General features: G+C 54.6%; 2 protein-coding genes across 7 annotated transcripts in view; both read right to left on the reverse strand.

Annotated features, from left to right (window-relative positions):
* Positions 1-1,041: 1,041 nt before the first annotated feature.
* Positions 1,042-8,099, reverse strand: Gmppa (GDP-mannose pyrophosphorylase A). The gene is made up of 13 exons (XM_050161051.1): positions 7,943-8,099; positions 7,120-7,245; positions 6,921-7,018; positions 5,595-5,698; positions 5,114-5,300; positions 4,733-4,792; positions 3,620-3,750; positions 2,623-2,757; positions 2,407-2,504; positions 2,206-2,252; positions 1,968-2,060; positions 1,632-1,800; positions 1,042-1,329 (listed from the first exon to the last, which is right to left on the reverse strand). The coding sequence occupies exons 2-13, from the start codon at positions 7,157-7,159 to the stop codon at positions 1,229-1,231; spliced, it is 1,263 nt and encodes a 420-aa protein (XP_050017008.1). The 5' UTR covers positions 7,160-7,245; positions 7,943-8,099; the 3' UTR covers positions 1,042-1,228.
* A 4,412-nt stretch (positions 8,100-12,511) lies between these two features.
* The window catches only part of Speg (striated muscle enriched protein kinase), a 49,815-nt gene continuing 37,956 nt past the window's right edge, over positions 12,512-24,370 (reverse strand). For all 6 annotated transcript variants that reach the window (XM_050161024.1, XM_050161022.1, XM_050161023.1 and 3 more), the window contains 13 exons: positions 23,429-23,497; positions 21,266-23,234; positions 20,900-21,031; positions 17,658-17,774; positions 17,320-17,487; positions 17,104-17,226; positions 16,773-16,940; positions 16,090-16,669; positions 15,434-15,673; positions 15,113-15,336; positions 14,245-14,320; positions 13,813-13,962; positions 12,512-13,519 (listed from right to left, as the gene is read on the reverse strand). In XM_050161024.1, coding sequence (XP_050016981.1) covers positions 13,327-13,519; positions 13,813-13,962; positions 14,245-14,320; positions 15,113-15,336; positions 15,434-15,673; positions 16,090-16,669; positions 16,773-16,940; positions 17,104-17,226; positions 17,320-17,487; positions 17,658-17,774; positions 20,900-21,031; positions 21,266-23,234; positions 23,429-23,497 — 4,209 coding nt within the window. In that variant the 3' untranslated portion in view covers positions 12,512-13,326. The remainder of the gene's footprint in view (positions 13,520-13,812; positions 13,963-14,244; positions 14,321-15,112; positions 15,337-15,433; positions 15,674-16,089; positions 16,670-16,772; positions 16,941-17,103; positions 17,227-17,319; positions 17,488-17,657; positions 17,775-20,899; positions 21,032-21,265; positions 23,235-23,428; positions 23,498-24,370) is intronic.

Consider the following 24,370-nt stretch of genomic DNA (forward strand, 5'->3'; position numbering starts at 1 on the left):
GTGATGAGAGGTCTCGGCTGGGGGCAGGTGGAAAGAAACCACGGAAAGGGGCTGTGGAGACACAGGTTACAGGTTAGGACTAAGACCCTGGGCCATCTCCCATGGCTGTCTCCCAGCCCTCAGGACCCAGGAGGTCACATCTAGGCCAATCCCCAGGTCAGCCTTGGTCTAGTTCCTATATATCTTTCTAACTTCCTGCCTAGGAAGCTACGAGATCCTGGGCTCTGTCCCAACCCTGATGTTGACAAGACCCGGACACCCTGCTGCCTGCCACCCAAGCTGGTTGCCAGGACCCCCTCCTGCCTCCCACCCAAACCCTGCCCCCCATTCTCTCCGGGTAATTAGATTCCTCTCAATTAGCAGATTACGATCATTACCAGCTCATCTGGCAACTAAGCTCAGCACCCACAGCTGTGGAAAGGGGGGTGCCAAGAGGGGCACACTGGGGTCATGGGCAAACATGAGAGACGTGTGGAGAGCAGGGCTATGATCTGCCAGAAGGTCTGAGGCTGCCAAAAGGTGACAATGCGTCTCCTGACGAGAGACCTCTGCCAGAGGAGTGGGAGACAGATCCTGGGAGACCCCTGGAGTAGGGGCAAAATCCCCAACTCCCCAAAGGCAGTCTGGAGCAGATGGAGCTGGCAAAGCGTTAAACAGGCCAGGGCTGGGTCTTGGCAGGAGTTGAGGAGAACGGGCTGCTGGGTGTTCAGTCTGGGCCCAAGCCTCCCAGCAAGTGTGCGTGTGCCCTCTGAAATCCCTCAGCTTTATCTCAGCGTTCTATAAAGCCAGGCCCAGGAAGGCAGGCAAGCAGGGCGAAGGTCAGAGGGCCAGCAGGCAGGGGAGCCTGGAGGGTCTCCCTCTAAAGCAGCTAGTGCAGAAGGCTGAGGCAGTGGGAGGGGGAGATTTACCAAGACTCTGGATTCATTATTCATGAGCCAGCAGCAAGGACTCCAATTTAAATGCTAATGTGGGGGGGCCTGACTCAGCTGCCCCTCTCGTACCACCACCCCCAGCCCAGGCACAAGCGGAGTCCAAGCTGGCTCCAAGGTTCATAGGGGTTTATTTGGGCCTGGGGAGGGAGGCCAGAAGTCCCGGGCCACACACGTGGCTCCTTGCAAGGGAGGATTCTGCCTGGTTTCCTCAGATCCTTTCTGGGCAGAGCTGGCCAGGCAGGCAGTAGCCCGAAGGGGAGTGGGCAGGAGTCCTGGGGGCCTTTACACAGCACCCCTCACAGGATGATCTGGTTGGTGAAGCTTCGACTCAGCTCCTTGTGTGGCAGAACAATCGAGTTCAAGATGAGCACCTCGGCAGGGATCCGGACACGGCAGCCTGAAGCGTGGACGAGGGCACCAGGAGCAAGCAGGTCATGAGAGGTGAAGGGACAGGAAGCCTGGGCCATGGCTAGGCCATCAAGAGGGGGCCCTCCCTGCCCATCTGTGCTCCTGGTCTCAGCCCCCAGTGACTCATTCAGGCCGAGTACATGACAGGATCTTGGTAAGTATTTGTTGAAAGAAAACACACACACACACACACACACACACACACACACGCATGCACACACGTACATGATACATACAGAACATCACCTGTGGAGCTTCCCAACCCTTACCCCTAACCCCCACAAACCATACCCAGAATAGTAATGGCAGGAAGTAGCTTTCCATCCTTGAAGAGGCTCTCACTGTCCATGCGGGCTCGGGGATCATTGGGATTAGGGTCATTGGGAGTCCCCTCTATGCGGGCCCAGCGCCCCACAGTGCTTCCCCAGCCCACGATACTGTGAAGGACACAGGTGTGCTCCTGTCAAATAGGATGGTTCAAGGTGAGTGGAACGGGAGGTAGGCATAAGAATGTGTGGAAGGGAGATGCAGAGCCTAGTGCTCACCCTTCTTGTCCTGGGAGGCATCCCTGGGACCTCCCCCTCAGCCGTTTTGGGTACCACACACTACTGTGTGCCTAGTTCCTACCTGCAAAGTGGCTCCATGAAGGACGATGCTCTCTCGCAGACGCACACCCTCGCCCAAAATCACCCCCTTCCCAATGGAGACATTGGGGCCCAGCTGTGGAGAGAATGGGGGGACGGAGGATGCTCAAGGCCCCATAACAGGTGAGCCAAAGCAAAGAAACGCACCAGCATCTAAGCTCAGTCCCTGGGTATCCCCACCAATCCCAACAGCCTCTCCCTAAGTTGGGGCCACAGCTTACCACAGCAGATGGGGCCACTTTAGCAGTTGGATGGATGTAAACGTTTCCTAGAAGCAGAACAAACAACCTGAGGGCAGATACCCCAAAACACATTTGGACGGGGGTGGGGGGAGACTGAGCCTTCACTTCCGCACCTGAGGTGAAGGGTGTAGGCTCCCAGGGTGTGGGACAGTAAATGGCAATGATGGGATGGGGTGGTACCTCTGATTCGTGGGCCCCCTGGAGTGTGTTTGGCTAGCCGTTCTGGGTGAGTGATCTGGTATAGGCTCAGATACAGACGGGAGGCATAGAGGGCTGAGCTAGGAGTCGGAAAAGGGAGTGAGACACTCATGGTCCAGCAGGACCTGTGCCTACCATCCCAATGCCACTCTCAGAGCCTCAAGATCAGAGGCAGTCTCTTCTCAAACCCCCACATACCCTGCAGACTTGATCTGGCTCCAGATACCATCAGTGAGGTGCACATAGATTTGGCCCTGCCCGGCCAGGGCCGAGAACACATCCTGCTCCAGTCGGATGGTTCCTGCCCCAGGCCATGAGCCTGGAGATTCCTCTCTGGCCGGGAAAGGAGAAGACATCAGAACTGAAGGAGCTTTCGCCACCTCTTCGAGCTTGGCTCCTCTATCAAGGTCTCTATCCAAATTCTAGGGACTTCTTCTACCCTTGATAGACTGCTTTCACTGGGGAGCCCCATGCCTCACTGGATCCCACTCCTCCCATCCTTGCCACGTCTACCTTCCCCCCAGTCACCCATCCAGTCACCCTCCCTTACTGGATGGCACAAAAAAAAAAAAAAAAAAAACTCACCCCAGAGCAAGGCAGCTGGTGAGGGCAGAGACAGTCACAGAGAGAGGGGGGAAAGAGATGGTAGAGATGCCAGCTCAGCGGAAACAGAGACAGAGAAGCCAGGAGAGATGGGGAGAAGCAGAGACATGGTGGAGTGAGAAATGGTTGTCAGCAGATGAATGAGGCGTGAGATGGGATCTGGGCGGGAGAAGCCTAATAGGCAGCTTTCAGGCTTGGGAAGGATGAACCTCACATGAGCAAGCAGGTCTCTGGGCAGCCTGTGTGTGTGTAAACGTGTGTGTGTGTCTGCACTTGAGCACATGGGCACCCAAGTGTGTGTTGCCGTCTGTTCTCAAAGATGTCTCTGGGACACCCAGGGCTGGAGAGAAATGGACCAGAAGGGGAATAGGCAGGCAGTGACAGAGGAGGAGCTGGGGTGTATAAGGAAGAGGGACAGAATGGGGTTAGAAGGGGAGGGGCTTAGGAAGGCTAGCTAGAGAGGACACTGGGAAAAGGGCAAAGGGAGAGAGGGTGAGAAGGGTGACATGGAACCTTCAGAGCCTGGCAGGGGGCAGGAGTCTGGGTCTAGGATGTTTGGGGTTGGGTCTCAGGGTCATGGAGGCTGCCTCACAGTTGCCTATCCTGTTGGTTACGCTGGAAAACATCCCGAAGAGGCTTCAGGGCTTCTGGGGAGAAAAGGTAGATGCCACAGTTGATGATGTCACTGATAAAGGTGCTGGGTTTCTCCACATAGTGTAGGACCTAAGGACATGAAAGCAGAAAGGATAGTGGAGGGCGGACCACCACCACCAACAACAACAACACAATCTCACGTTCTCATTCCCAGGCCCAAATGGTAGCCCACCCCTTGCCTCTACCAGGCTCTACATTCCCAGAGGGCTACCTGCTCTACCCTCCCTAAGCCCTAGCATTGCAGGAGCACAGCTCCAGGCCACTGGGATGTCCTTCCCTCCTCCTCTGGAAAACCCACCTTTAGAAACCCAGTTGACATTGTTCCCCCTCAGTCCTCTCCTGCCAGTTCCATATGGCTATTCGGGCCTGTCACCCCTGGCCTCGGGACATACCTCACTCAGGCCACTGTGCCAATTCTAAGGATCGGCCTCTGACTCGTTCTCCTGTAGACCGAGGTTTCAGGGGGGTAGGAAATGTGGTTCTGTTTCTCTCATGTCTAGCTGATGCCAGCCTAAAAACTGCGTGTATTCATATGCACATACATGTACATTACAGATATGTTTTATATATATTAAATTATAAATAAATCAAATGGTTCTTGTGTCAAAATCAGTGAGATTCAGGGACAGGGACTCTCACAGACAGAGACAATGCCCCTTTGCCTTAGGGAGTATGCTCCTACCTCAGTAATTATAGAGTACCATGCACCTCCTGCCTGTCTTTGCAGAAACTGTTCTCTCTGCCTGCTCACCCTGCTCCGGAAGGAAGCCTTGTCCCCCACTCAAGCCATTGCTGGGCCTCTCTTCTGTGTTCCAGAGTGCCCCGTGCATACATTTATTAAGACATCACACCTACAGAAAAGAACTGGCAGCCCTTCCCCCTGTCATTCTTTCTTAAAGGGTTCCAAGGGAAGGGAAGGGAAGAGGGTATGGTACCCACACTGTCCTATCCACTGGACATGATGGGGTTCACCTTAAGAGTATTCTCAGCATTCTCTAGAGGTATGGGGCTGATCTTGCAGAGGGGTGCCCAGCCCCAGTTCTGCTCTCACCTCATGCGTCTGTGGATTCTCAACAATGCAGCCGTAGTTGAGGGATTGTGTCCTGTTAGCCTGAGAGACAGACATATCCGAGACAGTGACCTGCCTTCTCCAGGGCAGCCGAGGCTGTTTTCTCTCCTTTCCTTTCCTTCCCCTCTAACACCTGGCACGCAGCTCTGACACTGACAGGCCTTCAGCAGAATCGGGAGCTGACAGCTGCCCTCCCTCTCCCTACTTCCCAGCAACCAAAGGGCTCAGGGTTACCAATGACACCTCCATTCCCATTGGGGCAGCACATCTCCCTCCCAGCAGCCATTTCTACTCTAAGACCTAGAGTGGTCCCAGCCTCTCTACAGCCTTCGGCCCGCCCAGCCCCCTCTCTCTCTCTCTCACTGTGGTGCCGAGGAGTAAGAAAGGGTGGCGCTGGCGTCGGTGAGCATCCAACATGGCACACAGGGGGAAGTCCGAGCAGACGTCAGCATTGAGCACGAAGAAGGCCTCAGGTGCCCCAGCCAGGATCTGGTCCCGGAAATGATAGAGACCACCTCCTGTGCCAAGGGGAGCAAACTCCTGCAGGTATCTGTCCCCAGAAACCCCAGCCAACTCAGTGAGACACCATGAGCCAGGATACCGGACTCACCCTCCCCCAATATCTCTGCCCTTGTCAGAAGTACTGGCCAAGGCCTGCAGAGAAACCTTGTATTAAGCAATTCTGATGGCCAAAATAAGAATCCCTTGGGTATGAAATGAGCCCTGACAAATACTGACTCAAACCACTCCAAGAACTTAGAGACTCTGTGTGTGTGTGTGTGTGTGTGTGTGTGTGTGTGTGTGTGTGTGTGCAGTGTGTCTATGTGCTCATGCATTCAAACACCTGATTGGAAGGTTAAACTCCTGCTGGGCAGCTTCTAGGAACTGGGTGAGGGCCTCATCAGGCTGGTAGAAGCCAATGAGCAGAATCTCCTGCATCCCAGGAACCTAGGACAAGAGAAGAGGTTGGGAGAGAAAAATTCTGATAGAATTAGGAGAATTTGGTCCAGAAGTCCAGAGGATACAAGTTCAGCTTCAGCTGTGTATCCTGGGTAATCAACCATTCTAGCCTGCTTTTCTTTGGGGTAATGCAGAAGATAGAAGATCTCTCAGTCTAAATCTTTCCATTTCATTATATTCTCCCATGCACCTGAACTGGAACCCACTCTAAGAATGACTTCAGCTACCAAGTTACATTAATGTATAACCCAGTCACCTTTTCTCCCTTTCCTTATCCAGGGCCCCCTCTTTCTCTCTCAGTACTGGGGACTGAACCTAAGGCCTCACACATACTAGACAAGTGCTCTCTCTTTGATCTATATCTGTAGCTCATGCGTGTGTGTGCATGCATGGGTGGGTGCACATGCCCATGTGAATTCATCCACCTAGAGGCCAAAGGTCAGGTCTCCCTTCAGGAGCGGTCCACCGTGTGTGTGTGTGTGTGTGTCAGGGTCTGAGACCTAATGATAAGGACAGACTGGCTGGCCAAGTAAGCCCCAGACTCCTGCCTGTCTCTACCTCCTCAGTGCTGAGATTACAAGTGTCCATCACCATGACTGGCTCTTTATATAAGGTGATGGGGAGCAGGCGTGGGTCCTCATGTTTCTGCAAGTCAGCACCGTATCAAACGAATATCTCCCATTATATATTATCCTCAGTTCGATACCAGCATGAGACGAGGATATAATCGAGGGTGTGCATTGAATTAGGCATTTTACAGTCTTGCTTCTCTACAAAGGAGGTCTAATCTCTACTTTACAGATAAGAAAACCAGAGCTCAAAGAAGGTAAGAATTCCACTTGCTCCGGGTCACAGAAGGGAGACTGGACTCAAGGCCAAACCTCACCGATTACAAAGCAATAAAGAAAAGGAGCTGCAGCATGGGCTCTGCGCTTTACCATCAACAAAGGCCCCCATGCCACGGCTCTAAATGCTCTTCTAGCTTCCCGCCTGGACTCACACTCCACACTGTAAAACTAGGTGTGAAATCCAAGCAGCAAGAGGCAGGGGAGTCAACAGGGCTAGCTGCAGCTCTGCACCACCCGAAGAAATGCCACTCACACAGGCACCTGTGAATGACAGCCCTTCAAGTTTCCTTGGTGGGAAAGGGGAGCGGGCAGCAGGAAGGGGATGAGCGGGAAGCGTAGTGTGAGAGAACCTACAGCGTTACCTGGGCACAAGCTTCTATATGGTGTTGGATCATAGGGACCCCCGCCACAGGAAACAGTGGTTTGGGCACCTCAAAAGACAAAGGCCTGAACCGAGTCCCTGGGAGAGGAGAGGAGAATAGTTTAGCCTCCTAACTTCCTGCTGTCCTAACCCCACGGACCGCTCCAGCCTACCCCCTCCCCTATTCAACAGCTCCTCACCCTTTCGAGGGCCTCCGATGAGGATCACAGCTTTGAGCATGATGGAGATTGCTACCTAAACCTCAACTGCCAACGGAAGAATCACACTCAGATCTCACACTTCAAATCGCAGCACGTCGCCCTTTCCTAGGATGCAAACTCAAAAGTTCAGTACAGTCCTTCCTACCACCACCAATTTCATGCCAATCCAGAACTGGGTAGCCTTCAAAAACCTGCACCCCACCATTTGGCAGTGAAGAAATTCTGTAAACTCTGGGAACTCAACGGACTCCCTTATCTGACCCCAAACATCAACAACCAGAAGCCTCCATCCCAGTAACTTGCAAGAGCCTGCATCTTCTTTCTAGATGTTCGGCTCCGAATTCCAGCGGTGAATATGGAACCGCAAAAACCTCGCGTGAGCCCCGGGTATTTCATTTCAATCCTAAGAATGAACCCCGAGCAGCGTACTAGCACTAATCTGCATTAGATGAGCACCGATCCTAACAGCTCTGGGTGCTGAATGTGAATCCCACAGCTGCATGTGCTAAAACTCAGTCAAAGGGCAGGTGTCTCTGACATGCCAAACACTACAAGCTCCAGCAGTGCCCGTACTGAGGACTGGTGCCAAAACTCTGGATTCCGAGGATTGGTTGCTGACCCTCTGGACCCCACAACTGAGTCTGTCTAATAGACGTTAGTTTCTCGTAGCCAAGGGTTATGGAACCAAAACAATCCAGGACATGAGGAGAACAGGACGGGACCTCGGAGCCCTCCCTACGTCTAGGGTCTGCCCTCTACCCCTACCCTGGCCGCCACCCCTCCACGAAGTAGGTCCTTTTACCACTAGCTCCCTTTACGCCAGCTCTGCCGCCTGCTGCTGCTTGCTCCTTCCGCGTACGTGTCTCCTTACAACTCGCGAGAGCGCCTTCACAGGGGATGCCGGGAGTTGTAGTTTTAAAAAGTCCTCTCCCAACTTTATTATACAGTTTGGTCAAGATATCGAGGAGCGGACGTAAATAAGAAGAGAGAGAGGTGAAGGTGGAGGTAAAAAAAGTTAGGCATGGGAACTAATATTGAGACCTAGGACTTCACAGTATGAGCTCAGGGACAGCGGAGAACTAGGGAGGATCCCGACTAGAGGAGCAGTGGGTGTGGCCAGCCTTGGAAGGGGCAGGGGCTGGGACGCCGACAGCTGGGGGACGCCGTGCTTAGCCTGAGCCAAAGAAGAGAAGGCGGAGTCTTAGCTCCCGTGTTTGTCCTTCTGGGACATTTGACACTGAGAGAAGTCCTGTTCCGGATTTACTGTCTGTGAAATGAAGCACCGAACCAGGCACGCTCTCCGAACGTCCTAGTGACACGCCCATTCTGTGACCTTGGCTTGTGGGTCTTGGAATAAGTTCGCGGCGGGTGCTGGGAGATTAAAGGCTATGCCACAAAACAGAAAAAAAGACTCGGAGGGTCAGAAAGAAAGCAGTTTTATTAAGCAAGACAGAGGAGGGATTGGGCCCCACCGGCCCCTGGCCTCGCAGCCATGGCAAAAGGTCTGACAGTCCCTTTCAAGCCAAGTCCAACTGAGAAAAAGTGCTAGGTTCCTGAGCTGGCTGCAACCGCCAGGAGGTGTGGTCCGGCGAATGGTCCACGTGATTGTGTAGGTGCCAGTTTCAACCCACCTGGGGGAGGTGTGGAGAGATGGAGAGTGGAGTTGTGGGTCAATTTACCTGCATAGTGAACTTAGTTAATTAGAATACTCTTTTCTTTGCAGTCCAGCGACCCTCATCCTTCTGCAAGGCTTCTGGGAACAGAACCAGTCCCAGAAAAAGCCCTGCTTTTACTGGAGATCCCAGCCCTTCCTGCCGTCGTAACCGATGTTGGGTCTTTCAGCCAGTTAACATTCGGAGGAGGCTAGCCCGGTACCTGGGCGGGCAGTGTTACTATGGTGTCTTTGCGTGTGTGTTAGTGTTATCGTGTCTCTTTTGAATCTTAGCCTGAACTAGATGAAGGGCGGGGAAACCCCACCTAAAAGCAAGGTGGGATAAGAGCATCACCTCTCCAACTAATATCTGGCCCAAATGTGGATTTGAATTCACACTATGATATCGGACAAATGACTAGCTTCTAAGGTTTTATCTCTGTAGCTATTAAACAGGACTTGGCCCTGTCCCTCCTTCTCTGGGTCAAGTAGAAGATCAAAGGAGCTCTCACAGTTTTTCGGAGACAGCTTTGAGTAGGGGAACATGCCCTGGGTTGGGAGCCAGAAACTGGATTTTAAATCTTGATTTACTCTGTGACCTTGGGCCCTAGCATGGTACAGTGGGAGCCCATAGCTGACTTCTCAGTCTGTGGAGTCCGGTCCTGAAGTAGGAGAGGAAATTGTTACAACGGTCTTGCCCTCCAGGCAGTGCAGAGGCTGGGCTCCTCACCACTCTGTGTGGACTAGACCCAGCTACAAAGGCGTGCCAGCGTGGACCCTACTACTGCAGAGCCCGCAGGGTGGTGCTGCTTTGGACTATGGCACCAGTTCCTTCCACAAGGATGCGTGCAGAGTCTGAGCAGTGGCAGAAGGCGTTGGCTAAACTGACCCAGGTAGGCAGACTTGCCCGCATCACCCGGGCCACTACATTGCTCAGCTCCTTGCACCTTTGCTCCAGCAGATGAACAGACCCGGGAGAGCTGAAATTCAGCTTGGCTGTGCTGCCTTCACCAGAATTATGCCTTCCAGTGGCTCCAGAGCCCTGGGCAGGCCTTTATCCCTCAGTTCTTTCTGAAGCCTACACCCCTACCACCACCCTAGGCCGGGCCAGTCCTCAGAGCTCCCATAATAGCAATGAAGCCTGCTCCCGGCCCAGTCTGCCAGCATGCCACCTCCTTGTGTGGTGGGGGCCTCCAAGGGCCCCTTCTCCTTGGCCCACTAGATACCTAACCTGGAAATTGGGGTTGATAGGAAGGGGCGACCACTGTTACTTTTAAAAATGGTCCTCTCTTGCCCTCAGCCTTTCTCCCCCAGCCCAGTGACTAGTGGTTCACACCATAGCAACAGTGCAGGTCTCGCAGCCTTCCTCTGGACTCCTTCATCTGTGACCCCTGTAGGAGGCCTGGATGCAGATGGAGATATTCTGGACCTGGGGGTCATTGATATCCAGAGTAATATCCTGGAAGTGTGGCAGCTGATTTGTCTGTTTGGGTTTTTTTTTGTTGTTGTTGTTGTTTGTTTTGTTTCCCCCCCACAGGAACTGCTTTGGACATCTGAAGAGTAGACAACAAATATGGGGGGTGGGCAGGCTGTGCCAAAGGTTTTGCGTTTTCACCGCACTGCCTACTTAAGGAAAACACCCACCTGGGATGAGACTGTCTGAAGCCTCGGTCAGGAATGGACTCCTCCTACAGAGGCTGACTTCAGGACCAGTTGGCTAGCTAGGTAGTTTGTAGGCCACCTCCCTGGATGTCACAGCGGGGGGGGGGGGCCAGGTAGGTATTCAGTACGAGGCTCTGATTTTATACACTGTTCCTTTCTTTGCCTTGTTTGGCATGGTTGTCCCCAATCCTCCCAGGAACCCCAGCCCCCACCCACTGGCCCAAGTGGGCTCCTTATTTAGCCCTAGGATGCCTGGGATGAGCTGCTCTAGGCTACACCACCACCTGACTAGCTGGACAGCTGGATATGGCCCATCCCTTTTTAGGGCTAGGGGAATCAGATGTGGCAAACAGGAGACATGGCTTTATACTCATCTCAACCCCCAGGCAGACATGTCATGTGCCCTTTTCCTGACAGTGTAAGTTAAAGGGGTGCAGGCATTTGTGGAAATATCCTTAAATACAGCCAAGGTAGCCTTGAATTTCTTGGTCCATATAGCCAGTAGTGAAAGGACCACATGGCTGTCAAAACCAGTGAGAATGACCCGACCTAATAGCCACCCTTACCCCCGAGAGTCCTTTTGACATCATGCCCCCTGGTGGTTAGATGAAGTAAACCAGCAGGGTGCAGGAAAGATGTTTGAGAACAGCAGCCAACACCCTGACCCCCCCAATGTCACCTCCATTCCCTACTTGCTTCCCTCTTTGTGATAGGATAGGGTCTGGCTGGTCAGTACTATCCTTGAAGGTTAGCACTATGATGGACTCTCCAACCCCTAAGTCTGCTGAAGTCCGTTAGGGGCCTAAACTGGTGTGGAGGGGCATCGGACTGCCCATGGTAAAGATCCTCTCTCAGGGCCTAGAGTGGGGTTCAGCCTGTGCAGGGCATCAAGTAGAAGCACTGTTTCCACTCACTGTAGGTACTCAGTGTGGGGCATTGCCACCTTTTGATCAGAACGGTTTTGACACCACTCTGCTGACATAAATTACCTTTGCTCCTCCGGGTTCGGAACAGGCAGTTCACGTGCCATTTCCAATGGAGATAGGGAGGGAACTGCAGATCAAAGGGGGACGGGAGAGGAATTTTTACCATTTATCAAGATATGAGTTCAGGCACCTCATTTTTTATACGAATCACTTGCTGCATGCGGAGGGAGGTCCTGGCAAGCAAAGTGTGTATCTTCATAACTGGAATGACAGGCGGGCACGGTGTCTCTCTCATCCCTTCCCACTGGTTCTAACGTCTTGTTCTTCTGTGACAATGGACCCCGCCTCTTTCCTGAGGTCCTGGGAAGTCAGAATGGCTGTTGGAGCTGGAGTCAAGGGGTCCTCAAACCAGTGCCCATGTTCTCTGTTTATAGTTAGAGGTTTGTTCCTTTCATTTTGCCAAGAGTAAAGCTTCAAGGTAAAGCACAGAAAACCTGGATCCCTCTTTCCTCTACCTCAGGTCTAGAAAGCTCATTTCTGGGACCTTGGGACCATTGTTGGGTGCTGCATGGGTGTATCCAGTCGTGGTCCAAGAGACTCCTAACTTGCCATAGAGACAAGAAGGTCCAACCTGATGTGTCCCTCAACCCTAGGAAATGCAGGACATGGCTTTCCAGGGCACTCACAACTGTTCCATGTCCTTGGATCTGTGTTCTAATCCCAAGAATCTGGGGTCGGAGCCCCGCCTAGTTCTTTCTACAGCTCTTCACACTGCCTCCTTTACCCAATTACTGAGATGAAATCCGTCTCGCCCTCGTCCTGGGGAAAGACGGGTCCATTCCAGAGCGCAGCATTCTTCAAGTTACAAAGAGGACACATAGGAACGGAGGTGGTTCCTGGGATCTAGATAGAGGGTGGCTATGGAAACTCAGTAGGTGACCACAGTCTCCCTTCTAGAAATAAAAAGGAGCGAGAGTCAAGGGAGGGGTTGTAAGGGCCGAAGGTACTCACTGGCATACCCTCTATACCCCTGAATCACTGCCAATGCCTAGAGAAGGCTAAACTGCACTCAGGACTCACTCCGAGCCACCAGTCTTCCCCTTCCCACCCCACCCAGAGATCATACATTAAGTCCTGCCGTTTGCTGTTTTTATTTTCCTTGTGACAGACAGACAGAGAGCTGCACAGACAGCTGGACGGCTGAGGGGACGGTCAGGACAACATAGGCAATAGGGATTGGATGGAAAGGAAACTCCATAAAAGGCAATAAATAAATAAATACAAATAGGAAGAAGGGCAAAGGCCATGGAGAAGCAGCGGGGACATCCCTGGGCCAGTGTAGAGGGCCCAGAACCACACCCGCTGGGGCAGGAGACCAGCTTGAGTGGCCTTAGGCCCTCAGCTCATTGCCTTTCTTCTTCCTTTCTGAAGATTCAGTTGCTGGCCTGCCCTGCCACCCCTGAGCCCGCCCTCCGCCCTCCTTTCCACTTATCTCTGCTCTGGCTCCTGGCACTGCCGCCATGTTCTGTCCTTCTCTCCTGTACTCAGCCCAGTTCACTGTTTCCACATCACTGGATCCTCCTTCCTCTTCAGCCACTCCCTGAGGTCCACCTCTTCCTCCGCATCCCAGAACCTTCCTCAAGTTCCTTCCCCCCAGCCTCTGCTTCTCACTTCCCCACTCCCTTCTTGCCTCTTTCTCTTCTAACCCTTGCCCGGTCTGACTAGTGTGTCTCCTGCTCTGCTTATAGCCAGGGTGACATCCGGCTGAAGCCCCAGGGGCCTTGTCCCCTTAGGTCCATGAGGTAATAGCCCAGCCAGATGTTGCTGCTGCTGCTGGTATCTGAAGCCCCCCGGCCTGTCCAGCTGAGCATGGGCTCTGGAATGTCCCTTGGCAGCGTTGAGTGGGAACCCGAGTTGAAGCCCGTGGCGGGCTGTGGTCCATGCCACCTAGGGACTGCCAGGGTAGGAGCGGAGCAGCACCTTGTGACGGGTAGCAGCCTCTGCCCGGCGTCGCCGCTGCTCACCCAAGAATTCCTTGAGCCGGTTGGTGGTGAAGGTGAGTGTCTGGCGGCGCAGCTTCATCAGGTAGGCATCTTGCAGCCATGGGTGGGCCAAGCAGTCCTGTAGTGAGGGCCGGCTCCTGCCAGGCCAGTGAGGGATCATGAACCAGGAAAGAAGCTCTGGGAGAAGGCAGCCTGTGCCCTCCCTCGGGCCCTTTACCCATCCTGATTCACCAACATGTGTGTGATACTGGGCTTAGTTTCCCAGTCTCTGGAATAGGGACAGCGATTCTGTCCTTCCCAGGATGGTTTTGGGCTTTAAACGGCAGAAAGCATGATTGCTGCGGCACTCTATGGAGGAGTTGGAGTCTGGCCCCATGAAGCCAGGGTCGGTCATAACACTGGAAGATTAGCAGGTAGGGAGCCTACTCACCAGGGATGTACTGAGAGGACCTTTCGCAAGAAGAGGGTGGCACTCTGGGATGTGTTCGGGTACAACTGGAAGGCATCAAAGCGACCCCCCACAATCCGAGCCTCTGTTTCCTGGGGGTCTGGCTCATAGAATGGGGAGTATCCACTGAGCCTGTTGAGGAAGGCAGGTGAGTTGGCACAGTCTCAGATGCCTCTCTTATTGCCCCTACCTGAGAATGATGGTCAGTGGTCAAGCCTAAGAGACATTAGCGTAGGGCATCTGGGAGGGGCACAATACTCAGGAGCAGTCCCACCTTGGCACTGGATGGGTGGTGTGGAGACAGGGCAAGAAGGAGGAGATGGGCAGAAGTGGGGGCTGAGAGCTAGAGCAGGCAGACGGAGAGGATCATGGACAGAGGAGAGCAGGGAGCCGGAGCGGGGCCAGGCCACTCACATGATGTAGGTGAGCACACCCGCTCCCCAGATGTCCGTGGCAGAGCCAATGGGGTCTCCCTTCACCATCTCAGGAGCTGACGGGAGACAGAGGGCAAGCTGATCTAGGTTCCCTGTGGCACAGGAACAGAAAGAGGCGGGCGGAGCGGGGGGGGGGGATCTGGGGCCTCAGGGAGCAGGACCATGGCCAGGTTACCACATCATGAGTAAAATCAGAGCAGCAGGCCTTATAGGTCAGCAGACAGGACAAAAGTGGGGGTGTCCACCAGGAGATGTGGGCCACCTAGGGCACTAGAGGTTCCCGAGGACCTAACATGCAACTTCACAAGCTGCCTTGGATCAGTTCTTTGTGGCCAACACCAAGTTTAAGAGCCTTTGAAAGCAGCCTGGCTGGCTCTAATCCCAAGCCTGCCCCCTTTGACTATGGGACCCTGGGCGATTTACTAAAGCAGCCTAGCTGTCCATTGTCTCGTCTATAACATGTGGTTTGTAGAGCAGCTCTAAGGAATAGAGACAATAAGCATCAGTTAGCAGGTAGCTAAATAACCGCTGGTTCTCCCCGCTCTGTACAGTCATAATTGATTCTCTCGTCTTTCCAGCTTCTGCGAATCCCATTGAAGTTATTTGTAACTGTCTAATTGGACGAATACTTAACGTCAGGGTTCCTCTCTTTCCTCATCTGTAAAAACGAAGCACTATTATGCCAAACTCTAAGGCTATTGTAAAGATCAATGGAAAAAACCCTGTTCATTATTTACATAACAGTTGCTTCACAGTGAATGGTACGTATGTGGGTGAGAGGATGAGTCTGGCACACCCCTTTGGCAGTCCCCCCCCCCTCCATCACGACCAGCTGCTGGTCTTCTCACCCATGAACTCCAGAGTGCCTGTGCGGTGGCCAAGGGGCTTCAGGGCCTGAGGGTTGTAGGGCTGGGCACTGCCAAAGTCCACAATCTTAAGGGCATTGTCAGCGGCCAGCAGCAGATTGTCTGGCTTGATGTCCAGGTGTAGCACATGGTGGCCGTGGAGGTAGTCCAGACCTTGTAGCAGCTGCACCACGTAGGTGGCCACATCATCTTCTGAATACCGGAATCTGGGGTGGGGGTAGGGGGTGGGTAGGGCGTGGCAGAGGCGGCCAGCTTCCCCAACTCTTGCTACCCATTCTGTTCCCCGGGAACACCCAGCTCTACCTGTCACTGAGCCCACAGAGGAGTTCTCGGTTGCCACAGCTCTCAGCAATAAGCACAAGGTACCGAGGGGTGATGTAGGCCTCATGCAGGGACATGAGCCGTTCATGGTGCAGCGTCCGCAGCACCTCATATTCTTGCAGCACCCGATGTTTGCCCTCTGCTGCGTATGGCACGATCTTGGCAACGAACGTTCGGCCCGTAGCATTCTCCCGGCAGGATCGCACAACACCGAAGCGGCCCCTGTGTGTAGGAGGGGGGGGGGGATGCCACAGACTCAGGTGGAAGCTATCATTGTGAGAACTAAAACAGGAAGCAGGGAACCTGGGAACAGGAATGCAGTGGGCTTCCGAGTTCATTGCTAGGAACAAAGATTCCAGCACTCACTGGCTCTCTACCTATAAACAAGTCCATAACCTCAGTTTTCTCATCTGTGAGAGGGGTGCTGATGGCAAGGCAGTGCCTTCCCCTCACAGATGTGAAGATGAAATTCAGCCCAAGGCTCAAGCTCAGGGTGGTACCCAGCTGAACCCCACAGTTCTAAAACCCCACACCTCAGCATCTTTCTCCAAGCCCAGTCATGACAGTCTGCTCTGTCTAAACTTTATGTCCCTTGTGTCCCATCCTCTTTCCCACCTTCCCTTCCCCATCCTGCTTGCCTGGCCTTCTCCTCTAGGAAGGTGTAGGGTTTCTGAGGGGGGCCCTGTCGAAGAGTGGTGCTCTCAGGTGTGGAGGAGCTGACCACCTCCTTGGCTGGGCTGAGGCTCCGCACAGTCACCTTGGTGGACTCAGGAGGGGGCTCAGGGGCTGGGGGCTCAGGGGCTGGAGGTGCGGACACAAAGGAAGTCACCATATACAAGGAAGATGAGGAAGGCGCTGGTTTAACCCCTTGTGGAGTAGAGGTTGGGGTCAGGGTTCCAGTGTCAGGGACAAAAGACTTGGGTTCACTTGGGGTGACCTGAATACTGGGTGGGGTGGACTCTGCTTGCTGGGCAGCCAGCAGACCCCTGTGCTTTCGTGGAGGGGTCGGGGGTGGTGGACCCATGGCCTTGAGTGAGGACAAGGCCTGGCTAGTGGACATGGGGGACACTGAGGAGCTGAGAGTGACTGCCTGGGGACCTGGGGGAGCAAGAGCTGGGGTGAGGGCTAGTGAGGTAGGAGAGTCAGAAGGTGGGGCCCTGGCTGGCCCTGAGGTAACAGGGGCATCTTGGGGAGCAGCAGCTGGCTGAGCCGAAGAATCTAAGAGGAGACAAAGAAAATCATCCCTGAGTGTTCTGAAAAGAAAGCTGTGATGCTCCAAGGAGTGGCGAGGGGCTGCTACCACCCTACACCTTCCACCAACCTTGAGGACCTCTGATGAGGACCTTCTCAGAAGGGTTGCTGAAGGGCCCCTGCCCAGCACGGTTGGAACAGGCCACGCGGAACCTCACAGTCACACCGACAGGCAGGTGTGTCACATTGTAGTAACAGTCGAGGATGCCTGAGCTTACGGAGTGCCAGACAGACTCCCCTGTGGACAGCACAGGGAGGGTTAAGGCCACAGAAGGGACTCTAGCTCTCCAGAGAAGAGGCCTCTCTCTGAGAAGAAACTAGCCTTCCCAAGCAGCACCCCGCCCGTCACCCGGCCTGCCACCGGCTGCCTCCTTCCTTCCCCCATCCTGCCTTGCCCTCACCATCTACCCGCCGCTCCAGAGTGTATGTGCAAGGTGCCCGGCTGTCTCCTGGCTTCCACAGCACCAGCGCTGTATCATGGTAGGTCTGGGGCACCTCCGGAGGAGCTAGCTTTCCTGGGATGCCTGGAAGGAGAAGGAGAGGCCCCAGTGGAGGGCTCAGCACACTCTACCCCACCTCCTCATCCCTACTGCATGAGCCCTACCCCCCTCACTCACGGGCCACAGACACAGTACAGGAGCTGGTAATGCTGCCCAAGACATTGGTAGCCGAGCACTCATAGAGCCCAGCATGCCGCTTGCCAGCCCGGGGTATGCTCAGCAGCTGCCGTCCATCTTTGCAGGACACAATGACCACTGAGGGCTCTGACCTCAGGGACTGCTTATCTGGGGACAAGAAGGCATGGGGGGGCAGCTGAGGAAAGCCAGGTTTCTCTCACTTGCCCTTCATTTCTGCTTCCCTGTGGCCCTGCCTCTCCTATGCCCTTTACTAGGAACCACTTGTCACCACCCGCCACACCCATCTCCCCTTCTCTGTGGAAGATGCAATTACTTACCTTTCATCCAGGAGATACGGGGTGCTGGGCAGCCTGCCGGTAGGCAGAGCAGGGTGGCTGCTTCCCCCTCCAGCAGCACCTGGTCCTTGAGTTTAATGTGGAAGACTGGGGGGAAATCTGAAGGAAAAGAGACAGCTCAGGACCCTGGCTGCTTGCTGCCCAGGGAAGGACAGATGCATGTGAGCCCTGGCGCAACAGGACTAGCAGGGAACAGAGCAAATGGTTCCCTCCTCCCAGCTAAATGCGGGGAGTAGAAGCTCATGCCGGGCCTTCGAGGATTTTCCTGTGGTAAGCATCACCTTCTCCAGGCCCTCTGCAAGAGTGGAAGCACCTTCTCCTTGACTGATGACTGAGGACGCTCGGGCCATACCTCACATTTGTAAATCACTTAGAGCCGAGACCAGCACTAAGTGTTCTACAAGCATTTGTTAAAATAAAAACAAACACGTTTTGAAAAATGATAACAGTTAAGATTCTGTAATTTAAACTCCCTCTGGGCCACTGCAGGGCAAGTGGGAAGGGAAAGGAGAAGAAGCAGTGACATGACCTAACATGGGCTGCATGCAGAATCCGTGATCAGAATGTGCAGCCTTGGACTCTTGCCACCAAGCTCATGATCTGACTTCAGTTCATGAGAGCCACATGATAGAAGGAAAAAACACACTCCCAAGAGTTGTTCTCTGTCTTCCACACGCATGCCATGGCAGGTACATGTATATGTGTATGTACACACACACACACAATACATAAATGTAAATGTTTAAAAAGAAAAGATTGGCCCATGGTAGCACATGCCCCTTTAATTCCAGCACTTGGGAGGCAGTGGCAAGAGGATCTCTGTGAGTTTGAGTCCAGCTTGGTTTACATGGTTCTACTACAGCCAGAGCTCTACAGAGAGACCCAGTCTCAAAAAACAAACAAAACCTGTGCAGTTCCGAGAGACCTGAAGCTAGTGCCCCCTATAGGCAGCCCCTGGAAGGGTGTCTCTAGGCCTCCCTGAGGTGTAGGGGAGCCTCCTGACATTTCAACTTTGGTGTACTCAATTCAGGCCCCTAAAAACAACATCTGAAGACGGTGGTGGTGGCGCATGCCTTTAATCCTAGTGCTCGGGAGGCAGAGGCAGGCGGATCTCTGAGAGTTCGAGACCAGCCTGGTCTACAAGAGCTAGTTCCAGGACAGGCACCAAAGCTACAGAGAAACCCTGTCTCAAAAAACAAAACAAAACAAAAAAAAAACCTTCTGAGAGAGCAGAATAGAGACTGCAGGACCCTAAGTGAGTCACGCCCCTTCAAAAGCTCCATTTCTGGAGAATGTCTGTGAATTTGAGAGACTGTGCCCAACCTAGCTTGGGTAAGGAGGGTTTGCTGTGAAACTCAAAGGAGGCTCGTGGAGAGCTGGCAAGTGTCTGGCATGAAGGAAGTGCTCCCAGACATTAGCTCTTCTTGAGGTTGTTACTATTATCTCCTTGATATACCCAACAGAGAAGCCAGGAGCTGAACCTGGAAAGAGGGATTATTGGAGCAAAGCAGAAAAGACACTGGTTGGTGACCTTGCCCAAGGCAAGAGGCTTGGAGCTCTGTGCCAGTCCTGCGGGACTGGAGTTCCTCAGAGACAGGATGATTTGAAATTGTTATCCCTGTATTGTTCCTTAAGATCCAATCTGGTTTGGGTCACAGGGGGTGGAGTGTATCGCCTTCACCAGAGGGGTTGGGGAGAGCTAAAGGCCCCTGGGAAATCAGGATCTGAAGAACCAGGAGGGATCTGGAATCCAGCAGGAGCACACGAACAGTGTGTATGTCTCTTCTTACTACCCTATTGTTCCCAGAGGAGGGGTCCTAATCTCATCCTCCGGTGTACTAGGAATAACCTCATCAGTTGCCACCCCCAGTCCTAGTTGGGGTACTAGGGACCGAACAAAACAGGCCGGGTGAGCGTTGGAAGATGACCTTGGCCTAGCTTGGCCAGTCCTACTGCCATTGCCCATTCCCCCGGGGACCAGCCCCAATTGATAGAGTGGGAGAGGCTTCTTCCGGCAGGGAGATGAGGTCAGAGGGCACTGCTGAGCAGGAAACCAGCAGCACTAGCAAATGGAGCCCCAGGTGGGAAGGGATTAGCCACCCCACATTTCTCTGCTGACGCTCTCCTCCACCCCCTCCTTTCCCCTCTCTTCCAGCCAGCTGGTCTTCCCTCCCCACCATACCAGCCCCACAGTCCTGACTAGAGCTTTGGCACAGTCCTCTCAAGCAAGGCCAGCTGAAGCAAAACGGAGGTTAGATCCATTCTGAGCAGTTTAACCCAAAACTGGGCCAGGAGAGAGTGGACAGCTTCTAAAGATCACGTGCACAGCCTTGCTTGGTGACTTTCTCCTGACCACCCCGACAGCCAGACAGCCTGGCCTCCTGGAGTAATGCCTCTTTTCCAGGTGGACCAGGTGGAGGATACCTCCCTCCCTGCAGCCCCAAGGACACCTGAGGAAGAAATAAACCAGGGGCTGTGGCAGGCCTCTGCTCCAGCAAAAAGAGCCCGGGGACTACTTTTCTCTAAAGATGTGCTTTGTGGGTGAGGAGGAGAGTTCAGAGTTGTGGAGAACTGAGGACACAGTCCAAGCAGGGAGACAAAGTGTGTCTTTGAGTGTGCACACTCTGGGGCTCCGGGTGCACCAAAGTAGGATTTTGAGCTGCTTCCCAGGGTTCTCTAACTGCCTCTCTTCTGAAGAGTCAAGCAGGTCTCTGTCTCTCTATGTCTCTCTCTCCCCCCTCTTTTTCTCTTCTCTCTTCCTCCCATTATCCCCTTTATCTCAATAAAACTCTTCACTTAAAAAAAAAAAAAAACCCACCCTGCACCCAGATACCCAGATGCAGAAACCTTCCAAGGTCTTCCAAGTGACAGAAGGCCAGCCAAACAAAGACTTTAATAGAGTGACCTGGAGATGCTCTGGGCTGTGACTGCTCCCTTTGTTAGACCTGAGGCTTGGACAAGCTACTCAGCATCACTTCACTAAGCCTGCTTCCTCGCCGGCAAACTAGGAGGCTGAAGATCATCCTTCTAAAGAATGCCGTGGTGTTAAACAAGACAGCGTTTGTGACATGCTTAATAGGACACTTGCCTCTGCTAATTAATGGCAGCTGCTGCTGTAATTATCATTGTTGTTCTCCTAACTCGAGGCCTCTTCCGTGGCTGCCCAAGCTCCTCCTGGTGAGCCACTTTTACTCAGCCAGGAGAGCAACCTGAGGCTTTCTTACCTGATTCACTGGGCACATATTGGTGACCTAAGTCCTCTTGGACACTGGCGGAGAGGTTTGGCTGCGATAAGCCCTTGTTCTTGCGCAGCCTGGAAAGGCCCCATCGGTGCCGGCTTCGGCTCTCCCCTGGAGCTGGACAGACCCAGACTCATGAGCTCTTGCGTAGCCACTACAGCCAGCACCCAAGTCCCTGGAGCTCTCAAGGTACTCCCCCCCCCAAAAAAAAAATCCAACCACCTTGTCCTCCTCTTCCTGATCCCTCTCCACCTTCCTCATCTCTCTAGCTCTGCCAATACCACCCTTCCGACCTTTCTTTCAGACTACCTCTAGCACACCACACCCACCTCTCACCTAGTCCCTCCTTACCTGAGGAACCCGATGTGCCGCTGGCCTCTGAGCCCAGAGACTCAGCGGAAGGTGTGGTGGCACCAGCCTGAGAGGCCAGTTGATTGTGTGGAACACCGAGGCGTCGCAGGCTCTCCCCTTCCGAAGTAGCCCTGCGCAGCCGTCCAAACAACGGTGTGCTGCGACCCGAGGCGCCCCCGGAGTCCTCGCTGCTGCCGCTGCGCTGCAAACGACTGGATAGCCGCTCCAGCGTGGAGCTGAGTCTCCTGCGCACCGCCAGCACTGGGGAGCCCCGTGCAGAGCTACCACCCTCAGAGCTCTCCCCGTCTCCACTGCGGGACTCCCAGGCTGGGTGTCGTTGTCCGGGCGGGGTCCTCCTCAGCTTCTGCGACAGGGACAGCGAAAGGCGGCGTACGAGACCCGGCTCCCCCGCTACCCTGAGGTCCTGCACAGAGCGCGAGCGCTCTGGCCGTCGCACCAGCTCTAGCGGAGTTCCCGCCGGGCTGGGACGGTAGATGCCATCGTCCTCTGCCCCACGGAAGGGACCGCGCTCCTCTGAGCGCGAGCGGCTCAGTAGCCGCAGGCCCCGTGACAGTGGCGATTCCCGGCTGCGCTTGAACTTAGCCTCGAACACAGCCTCTGATTCCAGGTTCTCGATGCTGCTACCGAGGCTACTGCCTGGCCTGGGGGGCACCGTGGGGACTCGAGCTTTCTCGGCCAGCACTGGGGGAGTTCTGACCGAAGGCACGCGCTTATTGGAGGCTCCGGGAGGTGGGGAGGCCACCCTGGCAAACACAGCCGCATGGGGCTTGGGCTCTGATGGAAGCACAGCGGAGCCCTCTGTGGACTGGGTGGGACTAGACAGTTGGAGCGACTGCATGATCTGAGCATAGGGGGTGAGAGGCTGCGCTGGCATTTGCAGAGCCAAAGTGGGCTGTGCTGGTTTGGCAGCTCGGGCTGGCTCTGGTTTGGGCTCTGGAACCTTCTCTGGGGCAGGCTGAGGTGCAGGGGGCTGGGGAGAGTCTCTGGGTGCAGCAGCGGGAGGTTCCGGGGACTTGGTGATACTGGGTTTGGCGACGCTGGGCCTTGCAGGGCTGGGTGGCTGGGCCTCGCTAAGGGCAGACAAAGAGGGAGACTCCTGCAGTCTGCGAGCCCCAAGCCTGGCTACCGGGATTTCAAGGGGTGCCCCTGCGCGGCGGTGCCGACCTCGGGGCTCTGCCTCACCCTGAGAGAAGCTGCTGCTCTTTTGCAGGCCCCGAGACTCGGGAGGGTGCTGGTGGTGGGGTGCAGCCTCGCTGGAGGCAGCCCGCGCCATCCTAGGATCCCGTGCTCTGCCCCCTAGGCTCTCCAGCAGGGGACCCCTGAGGCCGCTGACCTTGCCATCCTCGGGACCTCCCCGTAACAACCGTTGACGCAGGGCCTGCAGCCTCTGGGCGTACTCGCCCTCACCCAGGCCTCCCCGAGTCAGGCGGGTGGCACCCGGGCTGGGGCTCCTACGCTGAGGCAGCTCCACAGAAGCCGCCTTGTGCAGGCTCCGGCCCGGCTCCCGCGACCCGACCCGGGGCAGGGCGCTCTCAGCAGAGCTGCCCCTACGGAGCTCGGGCCGCCTGGAGCTAGGCCCATCTGGGGGCTCCTGGCCTGGAGAGGGGAGTGCCTCAGGGCTGGGGGCCTCCTGGTCCTTAGAGGAAGCCCTTCCCTGTTCTTGCCAGTCCATGGGGGTGACAGCCCCAGCGTCCGGGGTCCCCAGAGCCTCATCTTCAGTGGGGATGTCAGTGAGGGACACCCGAGAACCTGAGAACTCGGGCTGCAGGGGTCGGGGCACCGAGGGAAGTTCTTCCAATTCTTCCTCTTCCGAGTCTGATGAAGATGAGAGTCCCCCACTCGCGGGTGGTCTTCTAGGCATGGCCACCCACACCCGCTCCGGGGGAGCCCGCAGCAGCTCCGGAATGGGGCGTAGCACCAGATGGCACTTGTAGCTGATCTGGGAGCGCTGCAAAGAAGGTACTACAGTTAGACCAGAAAGGCCAAGAGGACGCAATGGCTCCCAGGCCCTTTTTCAGCTCTGGGGGAAGGAAGTCTAGGGACAGGAAGACAGATCAGGTAGGAGTGGGAGGTGGGAGGTGGGGATCACCATGGGGGGGGTATGTGGAAGGAAGTTAGTGTGGAAAGGGCAGACACACTCACCTGCCACATCCTCCGTGACAGAAAGAGCTTCAGGTGGTCCGTGCTCACCTCTGCACCCTTTGCTTGTGTCTGCAAACCCAGAAAAGAGGACCTGAGACAAAGTCCATTGTGGGGCTTGGAACAAGATGTATGGGTTCCTGGGGTCTTGTCTCTGTGACTCTGTCAGGCCAGAGACACACCTAAGACAAATTCTTTGTCAGAGGAGGGACAGGAAATAAGGAGTACCTGAGGGAGGGTGGCTTTCCCTGGAATATGGGTACCCTGGTGGCCCCCAGTCCCCTTTCTGTCTCTATGTATGACAAGCATCCCAGACATCTGAAGTCCAGGTGGTCCAGCCTAACAAGGCTCCCCACCTGGCTCACTCCAATGTCACTTGTTTCTGGTGGGAGGAAGGAAACTCTAACTTCAGGGGTTGCTGGCAGATGGCTTGTCTTCAGTTGACCCAGCACTGTGCTCAGTGATAGTATTAGTTTTGAAGGATGATGGGCACCAAGCTCGCGGCATTGAACATGCTAGGCGGGCAGCCTGCCACTGAGCTACATGGCCTCATCCAATGGCAAGTTTACTTAGATGCCTTTTCTGGACTCACTTGCTGACTGCCTCCCCACCAGTGCCTAGTCCCAGGACGCTGGGGCTTGACAATGACGAGAACCCTGACCTGGTGACGATCATAAGTGAATCAGGCCACCCAACCCCTAGTGTGTGGAACCTACTCAGGACAGAGGTGCACTCACAAAAGGGAGGAAAATAGACCAGGACTGGCCTTGAGCAACAGTAAGAAGCCTGAAGTGGATCCCCCAAATAGGAAGAGGGGTTCAGGCCTATGCTTAGAGTCTACCTACTCCAACTTGATCATTGACTTGGGCCTCAGTTTCTTTATTAAAAAATAGGAGCAATAATACAATCTTTTACAGATCAATTGAGAGGCTAATAGGTCACATG

The sequence above is a fragment of the Alexandromys fortis genome, unplaced genomic scaffold (assembly GCF_014885135.2).
Source record: "Alexandromys fortis isolate MF-2015 unplaced genomic scaffold, M_Fortis_MF-2015_v1.1 scaffold_98, whole genome shotgun sequence".
Taxonomy (NCBI): Eukaryota; Metazoa; Chordata; class Mammalia; order Rodentia; family Cricetidae; genus Alexandromys; species Alexandromys fortis.